General features: G+C 47.0%; 1 protein-coding gene across 3 annotated transcripts in view; it reads left to right on the forward strand.

The window, feature by feature from the left end:
• The window catches only part of TGFBRAP1 (transforming growth factor beta receptor associated protein 1), a 1,165,459-nt gene that overhangs the window by 704,301 nt on the left and 443,331 nt on the right, over positions 1-17,827 (forward strand). For all 3 annotated transcript variants that reach the window (XM_069636918.1, XM_069636917.1, XM_069636919.1), the window contains one exon: positions 12,976-13,119. In XM_069636918.1, coding sequence (XP_069493019.1) covers positions 12,976-13,119 — 144 coding nt within the window. The remainder of the gene's footprint in view (positions 1-12,975; positions 13,120-17,827) is intronic.

Genomic DNA, 17,827 nt, shown 5'->3' on the forward strand with positions numbered 1-17,827 from the left:
GGATCTCTGCCCTCCTCTCCCTTTGGCAGTCCCACTATGCGCACATTATTACATCAGGCTCTCCCTTCCGCATCTTCCACCGTATGTTCCAGGGTGCGGATAGGGTCCAGCGCTTCTGTCATCTGAGATTGGGAGGCTGTGATATTCACTGTGTTGCTTTGCACCTGCTGTTCCGCTCTGGACATCCTTTACGTCAGGTTCCTCACATCCCCCCAAATCTACTATCACCGCGTCCATTTCGCACTCCAGTAATGTTTTAAGGGCGGCAATGGCTTCAAGTATTGGACCATCCTCAGATCCTCTCCCCGCCTGTTTGAGATTAGTTGTACTCGCACTGGCCTCTGGAATGTCGGCTTGAGGCTCCTTGTTCTTCCTGGTGAATGTCTCCATGCTAGTTTGCCTCCCTTTGCTGCCCCTCTGCTTGTGCGTCATGCCGACGCTGGTGGATCGTGTGCGTCTATGTCGGGTCCCCAGTTTCCTCCTTGTACACTCGGTGTAGTTGGTCAGAGTCTTGTCCGTCCCTTTCTCCGTTCCTTCTTGTATACTGTTAAGCTCACCTGGCTCCCACAGGGGCGTCGATTGGACCCTCCTCCAAGGGTAAGCGTAGTGCAGAGATGACAGACTGGAATGGACCGCCTCACCTCGTCTGCTTGACCCGTAGAAGTATTCTCCTGCAAGTAGAGAAAGGGATTTAGCCACCCGTGGATTCTAGTAATGGCACCCCACTGTTCTCCCCACTAATCCCCAGCGATATTCACTTTCAGTGAGCTCACCTTATGTTTGTAAATGATGAGCTCTCCATCCTGCGCGGAATGCAGGGGCGCATAGATACCAGTTACTTCACTGATTTGAAGGCGTTGGAAGAGTTCCAGATGAATATTGACTCAGAGGTTCCAGCCGAGAACCCGTAAGTATAAAGTTCAAAGAGTTTAATATGTCCGATGTTCACTCTTGTACATTGCTTTCTTGTGTTGCAGCTGAGTCCAAGGGAAGATTGTCTTGTGGCAGCTGATGATGTTCAGGTAAGAGTCTGTATTACCCAACACTGTCGTGCAAATGATGCGTGTGTTTAAATTGCTGGTTTCTCTCTCCTTACAGGTGCGGCGTAAGAAGTTGCAGTTTGTTAAATAATGCCTCCGGTTGTTAATCAGGTAAGTCTATGGTGGAGCGGTTGTATTTATTGGCTTTTTCGGCTCACCTTATGTTTCCTTTGTCCCCTAGATGGTGGAATTTGGCGGAGAAAATGATGGAGGCTGCGCCGGATCGAAAAATGCTGGACTGGTGAGTATGGCGCGGTGCTGCAGCTGGCGATGCGACGCGTGTATAATAAAGTCCTTTTGAAGTTCGAAGACGTGATGGATCCGGAATTCAGGTAAGGATTGAAATATCTGTTTTCTAACCTTTCCTTCTTCTTTCTTCTATTGCAAGGAGCTCTGGATTTGACATGGGTGTGGCTGAAGACTGGATGCTGACTGCAGGCACGGTGAGCGTTACGCTGCTGGATGCAGAATAACGCGAAGCATATGCTGCTGTTCGGGCGTGGTTTAAATAGCCTCCAAAGTAGTTCCAGGTAAGAAGTCCCTAGAACCACACCCGAGTAAAAAAATAGTCCCTGTAGTAAAATAGTCCCATCCAGGCCTCAAGTTGGCTTGGATTCATTTGCAGTATGGTCTGCATGAGGTAAGTAAAGACCATGAGCCTAGCGCCTATGGCGCTAGGACTGATTTCTATTATGAGCCTGGCGCCTAAGGAGCCAGGACTGAACCCAGACAGCCCCCAGCTGGGGCTGCTGGGGTTTTATTAAATATCTGGATGCCTGCTTCCGGGGCTGATGGGCTTGATCCGGATGCCCGGGGGTAGGCATCATGACATATACCTTGTGTCGGCCTGTCTTTGAGCCGCCTCGTCCAGGGGGGTTTTCGGGGTTCTGTGGTACGAAAGCCGACTAGCCTTGCGGTTCCAGCCGGTGTTGTCGCCCAGTCCCAATGGCCACCTTCTGCATGTGCTCGCTCCGGCTGTGACTTCTTCTGGCCTCTTGCGCACACCCACTCCTTGTTCCCTTCCATATCTCTCCTTCCGGCTTTGCGCCTATGGTCTCGCTGCTCGCGTTGCCACGGCATCCTCCCTCGCCCCCTGTATCAAGTTAAGGGCTGCAGTTATGTGCTTGTCAGTATCTCCCCGGGGGTGCGTTTCCTTGCTGCTTACCGGCGTAACAATGTGTAAACTCCCCTTTGCCTGTCATCGCTCGTAATGATGACCCTGTGTGCGCCTGGGCCGCACCTCGCTTGACGTGGTTGGGGCCATTCCCATTCGTCTATAGCTGCCTGCTCCGTGCCTGCTCTGTACATTTAGAGCCTGAGTTTGGCCCTTAAGGGGGGGACCCAACCCTGTAGAGAACTCTGTGAGGTGAATGCCTATCCCCTTTTGAGCAAGTGAACTGCGCCCTCCTGCGTGCCAGGCCTCTTTAGTATGGCAGTCTATGGTGCCGCTGCTCTGTCCCTCTGCCACTTCACCTCAGTCGCGGCGTGTCTGTGCCTGAATCCGCTTTGCCTCCCAACGTGGCGGTCTAGGTCCTTCACAGCCACCCCAAGGTGTTGTAGGGCTTGCTTCTGAATCCCTCTGTAAGGTTGTTGCTCGTTTCACTGCAGCGAGTGGACTGTGCCCTCCCACGTGTCGGCTAGCCTCACATGCCAGCCTGTAGTGCCTCGTCCCTCTGCGGTCCCTCTCTGTGACAACCTCAGGTGTGGAGCTGCTCCCCTTAAGGTGCGCATCCACTGCCCCTTCCCTTGTCTCTGTCCGGCCCGGTCTGCTCGACTGGTCAAGAGCCCCGGCAGTGGCGGTCCCTTCGGTGTAATGGACCCCCAATCCTGCCCCCTTTCATGGAGGTCTGCTTTGGTATCGGCGCCGGCTGGTGACCAGACCCACTGTGATGCATCAGTTTATGGTGCTCTGTCGCCGCCAGTCAATCCCTTTGCCTCACGGGGTTCCGCCTTGAGTCTGTGTGGGCTTCTTTGCGATATGGATAGTGTTGCCCTGAATCGTGGACTGTGCCTCTTCTCTTATGCACAGTTAATATATTCGGAGCGGCGTTCCTCATGTGGCCCCCAGCCTCGTGCAGCTGGCGATTACGGTGCGCGGGTCCTAGCTCTCCGTCCCTGCAGCCTGTCTTCTCCCTTCCTGCCAGATGCTCCTCACCCCTGGGTGTTGGGGCGACTCTGCTCTGAAACCGCACTGGAGGGGTCATGGGTGGTGCTCACTGGGTCCTTGTTGCAGCGCTTCTTCTCCGATCGCTCCTTGGATCAGCTGCTCACCCTTGTGCTCCTCTTCGCCTGGCCGCTCCCCACTTCGTCCCCGAGTGCAGTGTGGGTTCCCCGACTGGGGCTGTGGGCACCTATCACTGACCTCTCGTCTCCAGCTCCTCACCGCTGATGTCCTACACGGCGGCCCTCTGCCTCGTCCACTCGGTAACAGTGTCTTTATACTTGGGCCCACTCCCACACTGGGCTGTTTGGTCGCTGGCCGGGGGGGTTCTCCTGATGTTAGTGCCCCTTGGGCTGGCGATGTGTGCCCTGCACTCTGTGTCTTGCTGGCCTCCCTTCCTTCCACGTCTTCTTCATAGGCCTCATCCGCCACTTCAGCGGGTCACGCCCGCCATTTTGTAGGTTGGCGCCACAATCGCTCCGCTCGACCCTCTGCCCGTAGCCTGGTCCGATTTTCTTTGGAATTTCTACCAACTTGGCCCCCAGACCATCAGACTCCTTCACTTTTCAGCTATATTTGATGCTTTTTCTTCCCGGCTGCAAGGATCTATCTGACGGATCATGCAGGAGCACCTGAGTATCGCTCCTTAACGCATGGCCGCCAAGCCACTCCTCCCCCTTTCCTTTCTTTTTTTATCACAAAAGACAGCAAGAGAAAATATATAAAAATAATTGACTAAAATCCACGCCCTGTCCTTATACCGAGCCACTACTTATTTTCCTTATGTCCCTGTAATGCCACTTTCCCAGCTTTCATAATATGCTGAGGATACCATTTCTTTTATTGTCATAACAGAATAATGCGTGACAATACCTTTCAACCTATTTTCGCTGATGAAATGATATGGTATTTGTAACGCGCCTCTATACATAAGTGTTTCAATCCTTTACTTCTCAGTCTTTATACACTGAGGCTCCCCTTTTCCATTATAAAAAGTAGAAAAATAGAAATACACAACAATTTCAATGCATAACCCACCTCCTATCCAATCTTCTTCTTAACACATAACCTGAAATGCCATTAATCTATACCTTAACACATCACCAAAAAGTCCTATTCAATCTATTGACCTTGTACTTAATCCAACATACATGTCCCCTTGTTATCACTTACAAGAGTATACTCACATGTGCCTGTTCACTCAAGTTTTCCTCATTACTGGCCTGTCTTTGTCTCTGGAACCAGGCCCTGCTTCAGTGAGCATAGAGGATTTGTTTTAAAATGGCTCCTACTAAAACTGTTCAGGAAGCACGTGTTTTTTATTTTTAGGGCCCGGTCTCTGTAGATGAGCGTGACTCATTCCTGGTGACTGTCCTGGGCCTTTGCAAAGTACGGGGGGGATCTGAGATCATGTCAGGAATGTCACCACTGGAAGGGTGTCCCTGATTATAAGGGTTTCTTTAATTACGCTCACACCAGAATAAATAGGCCCCTCTAGGGAAGTAAGAACAAGAGTCTATCTTGCAAGAATAACACGTTTAATCTTACAAAAATGAGGATGGTAACAAAGAACTCTGCTGCCTGAATGTTGTTCTTCTGTGCCTCATCCGTTCCTGTCTCCTTCCACAGTGATGCCAGGCAGGGGTTTATATACTCCTGGCTTGCTGTAGTTGTGTCACTGGATACAGGCCATGGCTCCATCCCAAACCTGCTTCCATAGAAGGGATCCTACAAAGTCTTCCTTTCTTCGTTGTCAGCGATTTCTGTCAGGACATGCTATTTTACATTTTGCTACCTACCTTACATAGAAACACATTGCAGCCACATTTGTACTTTTACAAACCTTGAGGCCTAGCCTCAGGAAAAACGTGACACTTTTTTATACTCAATTTTCATTAATTCTATACATATTTCACTAATTCTACTTATGTTTTTATCTGGTCCTATAATCTCCTCTAAACCTTATTTTCATATCTCTGCATTTGTGTGCACCGAGCATGTAAATCCCCTATTCATAGACCCTTGACGGACAGTAAACAGCTAGTGAGTCGCTTCGTGCTGCACAAACACTGCGGAAGCCTGTAGTCTATTTTTAGCACAGGCTGCATTCTTTCCTGGAGAGAGCTTGCATTAGAAATGCATAGGATTTGACATTACAAATCTATCCAGCTAATAGTTAATGGTGCTTTAAACGTTAAACAATAACTGCCTGCCCTTGTCTGTGTGTATGATTATATTTGCATGAGAGCTTTCCCAGTGCTTGAAAGGTGTCGTGCCTTATTCTAAAGCGCTTGAGTGTGCGGGATGAACCTAGTTCCTTCTCAACAGTTGTTCTAAGGGTTAAACTTTCTTTTTTATCCAAAATCATTCCTGATTTCCACATAGGACAAGCAATTGTTTTGCCTTCTTTCTATCAACCCCCTGCCACCCAATCCTAGCAAGGAGGAGGAGAGGTTAAGTTGGTTGGACCCTCGTAGAGCTTTAAGCTTTTATGTATCTAGACTGTCAAAACTCTGCATTGATGATCAACTTTTCATTGGCTATACGGGCCACAAACTGGATGAGGCTGTTACTAAACAGTATCACAGGTTTCCCCCTTTCTCACCTGTTTTCGTTGCCTGATGGCTTCTTTAGGCAGAGTCTTCTTTCGTATGGTTCGGGTCTTATACAAGCCCGCTCGGCCGTCCTCGGCTTCCAGATTGCGTTCAGCTTCGATGTCCGGAATCAAGGGAAACTCCAGGAATTCAGAAAAGAGGAAGAGGTGCACGCGGTAGCGGTGCAGGGATTCTGGGAAAGGCTGGACAAGAAGGAGGGAAGGTAATTGGAAGAAGGGAATCCGGGAACCAGGAAACGGCAGAATAGTACAAGGGAGAGTACGGAGCGTACGTCCGCTCACAGCTAGCAGAAGCGTTGAGACGTGCGGGGCCGCGGGGGTGTGGTTTCTTTATAGAGCACGCTGCGTAGAACATGAAAACTGGTGAGCAGCGTTCTTAGCTTGCTGCCATGTTGGTAGTACTATGGAGTGTAAACCCTGACGTGTCAGGGACCAGGAGGCCCAGAAGGGGCGCGTTCGATGGTTCATGACAGCATGCCCCCTCCGGAAACTCGTCCCACCGGGTTTGCCCGGGTGTATGAGATGAAACTTAAAGTAACCTGGGGGTATTTAAGTTTGAGATAGGTTCCCAAGTGCGTCCGCTGGGGGGATATCCTTTCCATTCTACCTGGTACTGGAGTTTGCCACGTCTATATCTAGAATCACAAATCCTGGAGACCTCATACTCCAGTTGGTCATTGACGAGCACTGGGTTAGGCCGGAGGTTAGTTCGAGAGGTCTGGACGTATGGCTTCATTAAGGATGTGTGAAAGACCGGGTGGATTTTCTTCCATGAGTCTGGTAAGTCGGAAGGCCACTGGGTTCATGATTTTCTTTATAGGGAACGGCCCATAATACCGGGGAGCCAATTTATTTGGTCGCAGATGCCGTGGCAGCAGCTTTGAGGATAGCCAAACTTTATCCCCTATTGTGTAAGTGAGGCTTGGTCTCCTTTTGGAGTTCGCATACAGTTTGGTCTGGTTCCTGGCCTTCTCTAATTGTTCTTTGGCTTCTCTTTGTAGATTAATGAGTATTTCAATCCAAGAGTCGACTGTGGGGACTGGTGTAGGGTGTGGAAGGACAGAAGGTAGAACCGAAAGGTGGAATCCTTGGCTACAGACAAAAGGGCTGGTCTTAACGGCCGAGTGGTCCGAATTATTATAAGCGAATTCAGCCACTGGTATTAAAAGGGACCAATCGTCCTGGACCCTGGTGGTGAATCAACGGAGATATTGTTCCAAGGTTTGATTTACACTCTCTGTAACTCAATTGGTTTGGGGATGATAACCTGAGAAGAGGGCGCGTTGAATTCCTAGTATTTGGCAAAGATGTTTCCAGAACTGAGAAATGTATTGAGGTCCTCTATCCGATATGATCTTGGAAGGAAGTCTGTGTAGTCGGAATATGTGTTCCAGGAAAATTCGAGCAAGTTCTGACGAGGATGGCAGTTTATACAGAGGTTTAAAATGATCCCTATGAGTGAACAAGTCAATGGTGACCATGATGGTTGTGTATCCCATGGAAGGTGGTAATTCCACAATGAAGTCTGTAGCTATGCATTCCTAAGGCCTTGTTGGAAGTGGAAGTTGCTGCAATAGACCCACCGGTCCTTTGTTGTCATGTTTGTTTTGGTTACAGACAGAGCATGCCTGAACATACAGTTGTATGTCGGCTTTCATTCCGGGCCACCAAAATTGCCTTTGAATTAGTCGGAGGGTATTAGTAATGCCACGATGTCCGGAGTAACGGGTATCGTGACAGAGGTTTATTATCCTTTGTTGTAGTTTTTGTGTTGGGATGACCAAGGCGTTATCTTTGAAAAGTATCCATGCTTAGTCTTCAAATTCCACTGGTTCTTGCTCGAGATGTCTTTCCAGAGCTCAGAGGATTGAGTTTGAATGCGGACTTCATCTAGGAGACTGGTTGCTTGGGCTACAAATATTGTAAGGGGAAACATGTCAGGAAATAGTCGGTCTTCAGGAGGTTCATAGTCAGGACGCCGAGACAGGACGTCAGTGATTATATTTTGTGTTCCAGGGACATGGTGAATCTGGAACTGGTATTGGGCAAAGAAGAAGGCCCAACGGGCCTGATGGCTGTTCCTGCACTCCAGGGCCTGTAATACTTGGAGATTTCGATGGTCCATGCGAAACTGGACAGGATGCTTAGCTCCAAGAAGCAAATGACGCCATTCGGTGAACGCTTGACGGATGACTAGCAGTTCCTTTTCTAAAACTGAGTAATGACTTTCACTGGGGGTCAATGACCGTGAAAGATAGGCCATGGGATGTTGCAGTCCGTCATAGAGTTCCTGTTTCAGAACTGCTCCGATGACATAGTTAGAGGCATCTGTTTCCACTAGGAATGGTCGATTTATATCAGGTTGAGCCAGGATGGGGGCTTGTGTAAACTCTGTTTTCAAGCGTTGGAAAGCCTTCTCCTGGACTAATGTCCATTGAAAGGGAGTATCTTTCTTCAACAAGGCAATAATCGGTTGAACAATCTCGGAGAAGGATGGTATGAACTTCCGATAGAAATTGGCCAAGCCCAGGAAAGACTGGATCTGTTTTACGGTGGTCGGAGTAGGCCAGGATAGTATGGCCTTAATCTTGGATTGATCCATTCCTATGCTGTCTGGGCTAAGGACAAATCCTAGATAGTGAACAGTGGAAACATGAAAAAGGCACTTCTCAGGTTTTGCTAGAAGCTTGTGTTCACGTAGCCGTTGTAATACTGCCTTAACATGTTCTTCATGCTTGAGAGGATCTTTAGAGAATATCAAAATATCGTCCAGGTAGACGATGACGAAAAGAAATGGCATATCCGAAAATACCCGATCCATAAAGCGTTGGAAGATCGCTGGAGCATTAGAGAGCCCAAAGGGCATGACCAAGTATTCATAATGACCAAAGGGTGTTCTGAAGGCTGTCTTCCATTCGTCTCCTTCCCTAATACGGATCAGATGATAGGCACCCCTGAGATACAATTTGGTGAATATTATGGCTCCTCTTACGGCTTCCAGGATATCTGAGATCAAGGGTAATGGAAAACGATCCTTAAGGGTGCACTGATTAAGACCTCGATAATCAAGACAGGTCTGAGCTCTTTGGTGTCTTTCTTAGGAACAAAAAATAATGAAGCTCCAGCTGGAGACTCGGATGGGCGTATGGTGCCGTTTTCTAGGTTAGTATCTAGGTATTCACGAAGGGCCTTTTTCTCTTCTGACACAATGAACATCCTTCCAAAGGGAATCGCAGCTGAAGGTTCAGTTTCAATAGCACAGTCCTCTGGCCTATGGGGTGGTAAGGCTTGGACAATAGCAGAAGAGAACACATCAACGTATTCCTGATAGGCTGTCAGATATATCTGTTATAGCCTCTTCTGCTTGTGAAGAGTCTGATCTCCTGTCCTCCCCTTCCTCCTCACCTCTGATCCTCCGATGTAAAGCAAGCTTCGGGTTATCTTGTGTTCGAGTCTTTCCCTTTTTTTTTTTTTTTGCAGAGAAGGACGACCGTCAAAGGACGCCACAGTGACACCCAATGGGTGAACTGTGGCTACCCTCCTCAGCCGTTAAACAGTGGGGAAAAAGCCAGCGGCATAAAAAACCCCAGAAAGGAATGCTTCAGCTGAAGATATGAGTGGACAAGGAATATCCGGAGATGGTTAACCTGGGTGTAGGTCCAGTAGTAGAAAGTCTGGATAGCAACAATACAGTACAGGAAAAGGCAGGCAATCCGTTAGGCAAGCAGGAGTCGGTACACAGGAAGTACAAGAAAACGCCAATGGGGATGAGGCAAGGCAGTCCGTTGCACAGAAGGTGGTCGATACACGGGAAGGCAACTCTAAGGTAAAGACTGGGAGGAAAGTAATGAAAGAAGGTAAGACTGAAGGAAAATAAACACCAGACGGGAGGACGGGACAGGAGGAAGATGGGAGCGGAAGGTAGAAGGAGGAGGGTCAAGGAAACGGAGGCGAGAGGATAAGATGGAAATACAAAGAGGAAGGACGGGAGGAAACGAGGCGAGTAAGAGAGCAAAACACTGATGAGCGAAGTGCAAGGAGTACGGCAGCGCAGGCGATCAGGAAAAATGTTTGTTGCAACGCATCCGACCCAGGAAGTGAGTGGCTTATATACGGGCGTCGGAATGCGTAGAAAAAAGACTAGACTCGTACTCTGCGCTTCGTTGTACTTGAAGGAACCAGTAATGGAGGACGCAGCTTCCATTTAGACCAAAGCCGCCAGGTTCCTTGAGGTGTCACATAGGCTTTAGGGACCTGGACGATGTTGGAGACCATGAGAGGACCTTGCTGGGTTGTTGAACGTTCTTCCGATGGTGTCAGAGAGGGATCCAGAAGTAGACAATGAGACATGCAAAATTCGGAATCTAGGAACAGGGAACCTGCTGTCCAATTGATGTATGGGTTGTGTTTTTGGAGCCAGGGCATTCCGAATACCATTGGGTAATGGGCAGATTTTATGATGTCAAATTTTATCTTTTCTCGATGATGGTTTATTGCAAGCTCGATTTCCTTGGTCTGAAGGGTTATGGGTCCACAGGAGAGAGGTTTCCCATCAATTGCTTCTACAGTTTGCAAGGCAGTCCGGGATTCGTAGGGAATATGTCTAAGGACCCATTCTTGGTCTATGAATATGCCCATGGCCCCACAGTCCACTAGTGCCAAAATGGGGTAGGATTCCTTCTTGGATGGCGATAGAAAGGCCTGTAAAATAACCAGAGAGTTTTGTCCAGGAGAGTTCAAGGATGGTGTAGATGTGGAGCCTGCATCTGTCTCCCGAAACTGAGCTCCATCTAGGATCGGGAGCTGGCGTTTCCCGAACGCCGCGGAGGGGCTATTGGACATTCTCTGACTAAATGCTTGTCCGAGGCACAGTACATGCATAAGCCAGTATGGATCCTTCACAACCTTTCTTGGGGGGAATATGGGTCCACGGAAGGCCCCTAGTTGCATGGGTTCGGGTTGGCTTGTAGGGATAGAAGAATCTTCGGATTTCGAGGGGGTCTCTAAGGGATTCTTATGGAGGGGTGACTTGGTCTTTCTTTTCTCTGCCTTCCTTTCCTGGATGCGAAAATCAATCTGTAGAGCAAGATCCATAAGTGCCTGGTAAGAACTAGGACGTGCCACCCTGGCTAATTCATCCTTAACATCTTCATTTAGTCCTCTTCGAAAGAGAGTGAAGCAAGCTTCAGAAGGCCAACCCGCTTGTTTAGCCAGTTGCTTGAATCGAGTTACATAGGTGAGCCCTGAGAGTCTTGCTGGAAATCGAGTAAACGTTCTTGAGCACTAAAGACCTGTTCTGGGCGGTCAAACATGGTTTTAAGTGCTTGAATGAATCCATCATAATCATCCAAAAGGACATCTCCGGAATTAACTAATGGTGTGGCCCAGGCTAATGCATTCCCGTAAAGGTAAGAAGTAATAAAGCCCACTTTAGCCCTGGGGGTGGAGAAATAATAAGGTTTAAAGGTAAAGTGGACCAAACAAGAATCCAGGAATCCCTGGAGGGTTTTCGCAGAGCCATCATATTTGTCAACAATGCCGCCCAATAGCACACTGTCCTTTGTGGCAGAGTCACGGGATAGTACCAATTGTTTTAACGCAGCATTTTCAGCTTTCAAGTTTTGTACTTCGGTCGTTAGCTCTTGCATGCCGCGCATAAGATCCTGGATGGCCGCCTCCATGTCTATATCGACTTCGGTCAGGTGGCGTCTCAATCTATCACAGGTTTCCCCCTTTCGCACCTGTTTTCGTTGCCTGATGACTTCTTTAGGCGGAGTCTTCTTTCGTATGTTTCGGGTCTTATACAAGCCCGCTCGGCGGTCCTCGGCTTCCAGATTGCGTTCAGCTTCGATGTCCGTAATCAAGGGAAACTCCAGGAATTCAGAAAAGAGGAAGAGGTGCACGCGGTAGCGGTGCAGGGATTCCGGGAAAGGCTGGACAAGAAGGAGGGAAGGTAATTGGAAGAAGGGGATCCGGGAACCAGGAAACAGCAGAATAGTACAAGGGAGAGTACGGAGCGCACGTCCGGTCACAGATAGCAGCAGCGTTGAGACGCGCGGGGCCGCGGGGTGTGGTTTCTTTATAGAGCACGCTGCGTAGAATGTGAAAACTGGTGAGCAGCGTTCTTAGCTTGCTGCCATGTTGGTAGTACTATGGAGTGTAAACCCCAACGTGTCAGGGACCAGGAGGCCCAGAAGGGGCGAGTTTGATTATTCATGACAAACAGACCTTAACCAGATGGATCATTCTGGCCATTTCAGAATGTTACATGCTGGCAGGGAAGGAGCCTCCTGAAGGTTTAAGGGCCCATTCCACCAGGAATGCAAAGGGTAGTACCGATCAAAAATATTTGTGAAGCAGCAGCGTGGTCTACTTTGTACTCGTTCACAAAGCATTACTGCCTAGAATCTTCCTCTGTCAGGGTGGTAGATTTGGAAAAGCAGTCCTGCACTCGGTCCATGAAAACCTTTAAAATCTAATTCTACTCCCTCCACCAAATCAAATACTGCTTTGCGAGTCTGTCAAAGATGAGGAAAACGTGGGAGGACACAATCCATTCGAAGAACAAGTTACGTACCGATAGTAATGTTCTTTCGATTGGATGTTCCTCCCACGTATTCCTCATTGCCCTCCCAACCTACCCCACAGTAGAATTTCCCATGCTATTACAGCTTTTGTTCCTTCAAGGCTGAGTATGATCATTCCCGTGTTTATGCAGGTATTTCTACTGTAAAGGGTCAAACAGAACTGAAGCCAACTGGTGCTGTGCATGCTATATATGCCTTCGATGACATCATCCTCGAGACAGAGGCCCTCGAGGGACATCGAGTTGACGCTATGGACGCGCAGCACCCTCTGCCGAAATTCTTTTTTCCGAAACAGCTGAAGCTGGATAACGAATATCAGAGATGAGGAATACGTGGGAGCAACATACATTTGAAAGAACGTTACCAGGGATAAGTAACTTGTACTAATTCTTGAAATTACGCCTTTCTGTGTGTGCTCCGACTGATGAAAGTGCATGTGCAATATTGAAAACCCCAATTGCTTACTTTATACTAAATGTTCTGGAACCTGTTCCCTAATAATCACAATATACATGTTACCTTGGCTTTTCTATGATCTTTAGTTTTTTAGTTTTTCTTTTTTTTTTCTTGCAGTTGTGGGTGAAAATAGTGGATGGAGACCTTCAAGACACAACACGGACTGACCTCTTTGAGTACATTGTGGATTTTCTCACCTTTTGCATGGACCAGGACTTAGTGTGGAAGTATTCAGAATGGGTCTTGCAGAAAAGTGAGCAGGTTTGTGGTAGAATGAATGTATGTTTATTTAATGCAGGCACAAACACAATACTTTTATCTTCATCTCCTTCAGATTTACAGCTTTGGAATACTTGAAATGTGTGCTGCAAGAGGGCTCAAAACCTGTATATTCATTTCCATAAAGTCAAGCTAGCATATCTGTTTACATGTATCCATTTCACTTGATCATCCATTGTACATAAGGCAATTACATATGTTATGCATACACTGAATACCTACCTACATGGCTGTCAGTTACCTTTAAAGATTTCCACATTTTGTAACTTGGAAGTGTTTTGATATTCTTTTCTGTTACTGCTCAATGTGTTTACTGACAATGTGGTTGCAGGACTGTAACTCTCATTCTCCGTCCGAATGAGTGGTTGGGCCTGTAAGAGGCAGTTAGTTACCTTTACTATTTTCGGCACCATCTCATTGACTGCTTCTGCCAGCTCAGAGTGAGAATTTTCTGTGTTTAAGAAGCTAAGCACGGAATAAGTACAAAAGTAATTAGATCCTCCATGGATGTTAAGATTAATTATAGAATGCTAGAAATCACCTTTTGAGGTTCTACTGTTGGTTCCCTTCCACATTTGGAAATGGTGAATGTTCTCTTGGGGTGCAGTTTTTTCCACTGTCATATGCTCTACTACATCGCCTAACTTTCTCAAGCAAGTACACTCTACCCTAACTATCTGCACTGCTGAATTTAAGGAAGGCAGAGGCTGACCACCTGATCAAAACACTGTTCTACCGGATATCAACATCCTTTATTCAGACATGGTTCTCAGATCTCTGTTCCTGGGTATCGATTAAAATGTGCAGAACATATTAGTTCACTTATCTTGTGAAAATTCTTTTACACTCTTCATATCACATTAAGCAATAATTGAGAAACAATGGAATGAGGAAATATTTTGTCTTTTGTTTGAAGGACCCCCCCCCCCCATAGAGCGATGTGAGGATCACTGTATAGTGAAAATTAATGTTTTGGCTTAGGTGTACCTCACTCTGACATCTGTTCCTCCATTCCTCTCCTCGATGTGCTCTTTACACTTAGCAGCCACCCGATCAACAAACTGAATGAGCACACCAAGAACAAGAGGGATTATGGTGTTTTGCTTAACTTTAATAAAACATGTAGGGGTTCTTGAATTTACGTGGGACAATCCTTCACACTTTGCCTTCCCTGAGGTAATCCCTTTTCTTCATGTGACTCGAAAAACATGTCTGCTCATGGGTCCTCTGGGTGCTTCTTCTTGTGAACATTTATCACTTAATTTTATTGTATTGTGAGGTAAAGCAAGGACAAGGGAGATGCTTAAGTGTTCGATGGAAGAGCAAGGCATGCTATCCTTCTGTGATCTACCATAAGGTCTTTTCCCAGTGTCTCCAACCCGTTGATAATGAGTAACTGGTTACTCGCCTAAGGCTTCCCAGTCGCTCGCTCAGCCCAGAGAGTAAAAGCAACATAATGTGATGCAAGGAATTTCTGTGTCCTATCACAACATGGCTCATGTCTATAACATACACAAGAAGTGCTATGACTGGCCAGAACAGGCACCATTCAGAAAACTGAGCCCTTTTTGACTATAGTGTGCTCATTTGTGGGGGCGGACCCCTAATTACCTTAACCCAATTGGGCCCACCACCTGAGGAATGAGTACACGTTTTGTACGTAAAGCAGGTTTATTGTACAACCGTCCGGGGTGCAGTTAGAAGGTGCTGTGGAAGCAAACTAATCCAAGTCTCAACAAACCACATCGGTTCACACAATTTTATACAATTTTGCAACAGTTAAAACACTCCCAAATACTTTTATAATCCAAGCCTTGCATGTTATTGAACAAAACCTCTTCAAATAAATAGCATCTTTCTTCAATTCCTTAATTCTAAATTGGTAGCTGTTATCTTAACTACCATCTTCAGCTTATGTGTAGAACACAACTCCCTTTAGGATGTGTCCATGGTAGGTCATGAAATCATCAATCAGTTAAATATTTGTATGCAAAAATAATTAATTACAAGTAATAACTGGCCTAACCCCTTTTTAACCTCGTCTCTTAATTGCACATGGTTCGCATAAATACTTCAAGCGATATGAAGAAGGCTGAGTAAACCAGTTCTTCTTTGAACTAGCAATACAAATTAATTTTCCGTCTCCTTGGGAACATTCTTATCTAAATAACTGCCATTTGATTGCATACAGCTCATCTGAAAATACAATTGAAACTCTCGGGTTTCGATCACTTTTGCCCCGTGCATGGACTCTACTGTTTTACTGTTGGTCAAAAACAAATAGCGGAAACCCTCTGTCAAGCTCCCATGCATTCAGGAGATTACACCTGCTATCTGCGATACTTAACAGATGATAAAATGATGTCCGTCTCCTTCAGCTGAGTTGACCATTGCTATGGTCATAGTTACTTGTTCACCCATCCTCTGGCATTTGAAACTCAACAAAACTAGTTCCTGAAAGTCAACCCCTGACTGCCATATTTTAATCTGTTTCTAAAAAGCCCACTACATGTAGATTCCTAAATCCCTTTTATGTTTTCTCAGTGTGCGTGCATGTTTATTCAATACCATCTTTCCTTTACAGTGGATTCTTGTAGGACAGGCACCCTTTCTCGCATGCGCATTATAAAAACTCCCCACTGCCTACTTTTGGGTACTCCACAGCACATTATGTCTGAATTGCGTTTATATTTCATTTGGCGGTTTTAGCAATTGTTTTTCGACGTATATGCAAAGCTGATATGTATCAGTTGAATGAAAAAAGTAAAACTAGGTGGCATATCCCATTCACATATATCTATACTGGATACATATGGAATTGTAACATCGCACCCAGTTCGCCGCACCACCAGTCACAAATATGACGTTTGCAATGAAAACCTCTTGATTGTGGGGACCTTTCCTGAGCACCTCAACATTCCCCCCTTTATGATTTCTTAGTTAAAGTATTAACTAATCTTCTTGGTTTACAACCCTCCAATCGTTTAACATTTTGGTCCAAAATGGGCTTACCCCTCGCTGAACAAACCCAACTCGCCCCCTCCCACCACCATTTCAGCAAGCTACCCGTTGCCCCACTGTTACGCTCACTTGGTATCCACAGGGACGCCACCCAGCCGGGTTACTCGCTGGTATGCTTCTCAGCTTTGCCCTGATGTGGTCTGCGGGGAAGGTTCTGCCTGAAAATACAGGAGGACTGTGTTCAAGACTGACCGACTGGGGTAAGTATCCTCCCTCCACCCCCGTATGATTTCAGTCCCTCTGGCGCCCTCTCCTCACCTTGCGCTAGAATTAGGCGTGCTCTCCGTCCTGCCTTCTTTGCAGGGGCACGTTGTCTTTCATGGGCGAGTGCGGTCCAGTTACTTCACTGATGCCGTCCCGTTTGATATTGTTCAGTTCGGTCTTATTGCTATTCTTTAGTTTTGTTGCTATCCTGCATGCCTTTCTTTGTTTAAAATGTCTCTCTTTTCTCCCTTAGGTATGCAGAGCTTCTGAGCAGCGAACTGGCTTGGTTGAACCCCGCTGGTAAATGATGGCGCATTAAGAACGCTATGATGCGGTAAGTAAGCGCTATGCGCAGTGCTGCAAAGTCTTGCCTTTGCTAACCTGTGTTTTCCTTCCTTGTAGGTCGCGGTGTTCTTCAGCGCCAGTGGAATGTCCGGAGGGGTGCCAGCCGAGAGGCGACCAGCCAGGTAAGCCTTTTGAGCAGTTCGTAATTTGTAAATGTCTCTGCTGCTTTCTTTAATGTTGCCTCTATCTTCCTCTTTCAGGTCGTTCAGTCCGGGAGGCGTGTTTAAAGATGAAGACTGCAGGTAAGATGCTGCTGCTAATGATGTTCCTTTTGTCTCCTTGCAGGTTCTGCTCCTCCGAGGTTCGAGGGAATGGCTGGACACGGTGAGCGTCATGTTGCAAGCTGCAAAGTAACGCGAAGCGTGTTGTCTTGCTCGGTTGTGCTTTAAATAGCCCCAAAAAAATAGTCCAGGTACAGTAGTCCCTAGGCTACCACACCCAAAACACTAGACCACATAGATTGGTTCTTAAGAACCAAGCTAGGTGGATGCCTCTATGTTGGCTGACAATACAATAAAGTAGTTCCCAAGCACATTGTTTTTCATGGTGTATGAGCCTGGCGCCATAGGTGCCAGGACTGGCCCCATGAGGGCTTTTGAAGAGGATGCCAGGCTCTAGAGGCCCGAGTCCTGACTTCACCTGGCCAATGGGTTTGCCGAGGGGGTTTTGGATGAGGGTCGTGACACGGACACAAACCACTTCAGTCTGAGTGTCCATGTGATATGAAATGGTAGTTATTCTAGCCTGGGACAGGGTCACAGTCATCATGGCAGCTGCTTTCGGTACCTGGGCAGAACAACATCGTAAGAGCAATTGACTGGAACCGAAAAGAAAAAAGACAAAAATAGATAACAGAATCTTCACAGCAAGGCTTCTCCAAGATGGTATCCAAGAAAAAAGACTCAGACCACAAATCATTAGGAACTCCTGCCTCATTTTCCATGATTACCGAGTTTGTGCAAGGCAACAATAGTTTGTGTTAAGTTACCATTCTCTGTGTCATTGGGAGGCACAAATGTGCAGCAAGTACTCCCAATTTTCCGACACACTCCTCGCTTCATTCCTTTCAGGAGGTCGAGTATGTAATAATTCTGCAAAGGCATTAGCCTGAGTGCCCGAA

This window comes from Ambystoma mexicanum, chromosome 7p (genome assembly GCF_040938575.1).
Source record: "Ambystoma mexicanum isolate Mex_15411 chromosome 7p, UKY_AmexF1_1, whole genome shotgun sequence".
In the NCBI taxonomy this organism is placed as follows: domain Eukaryota; kingdom Metazoa; phylum Chordata; class Amphibia; order Caudata; family Ambystomatidae; genus Ambystoma; species Ambystoma mexicanum.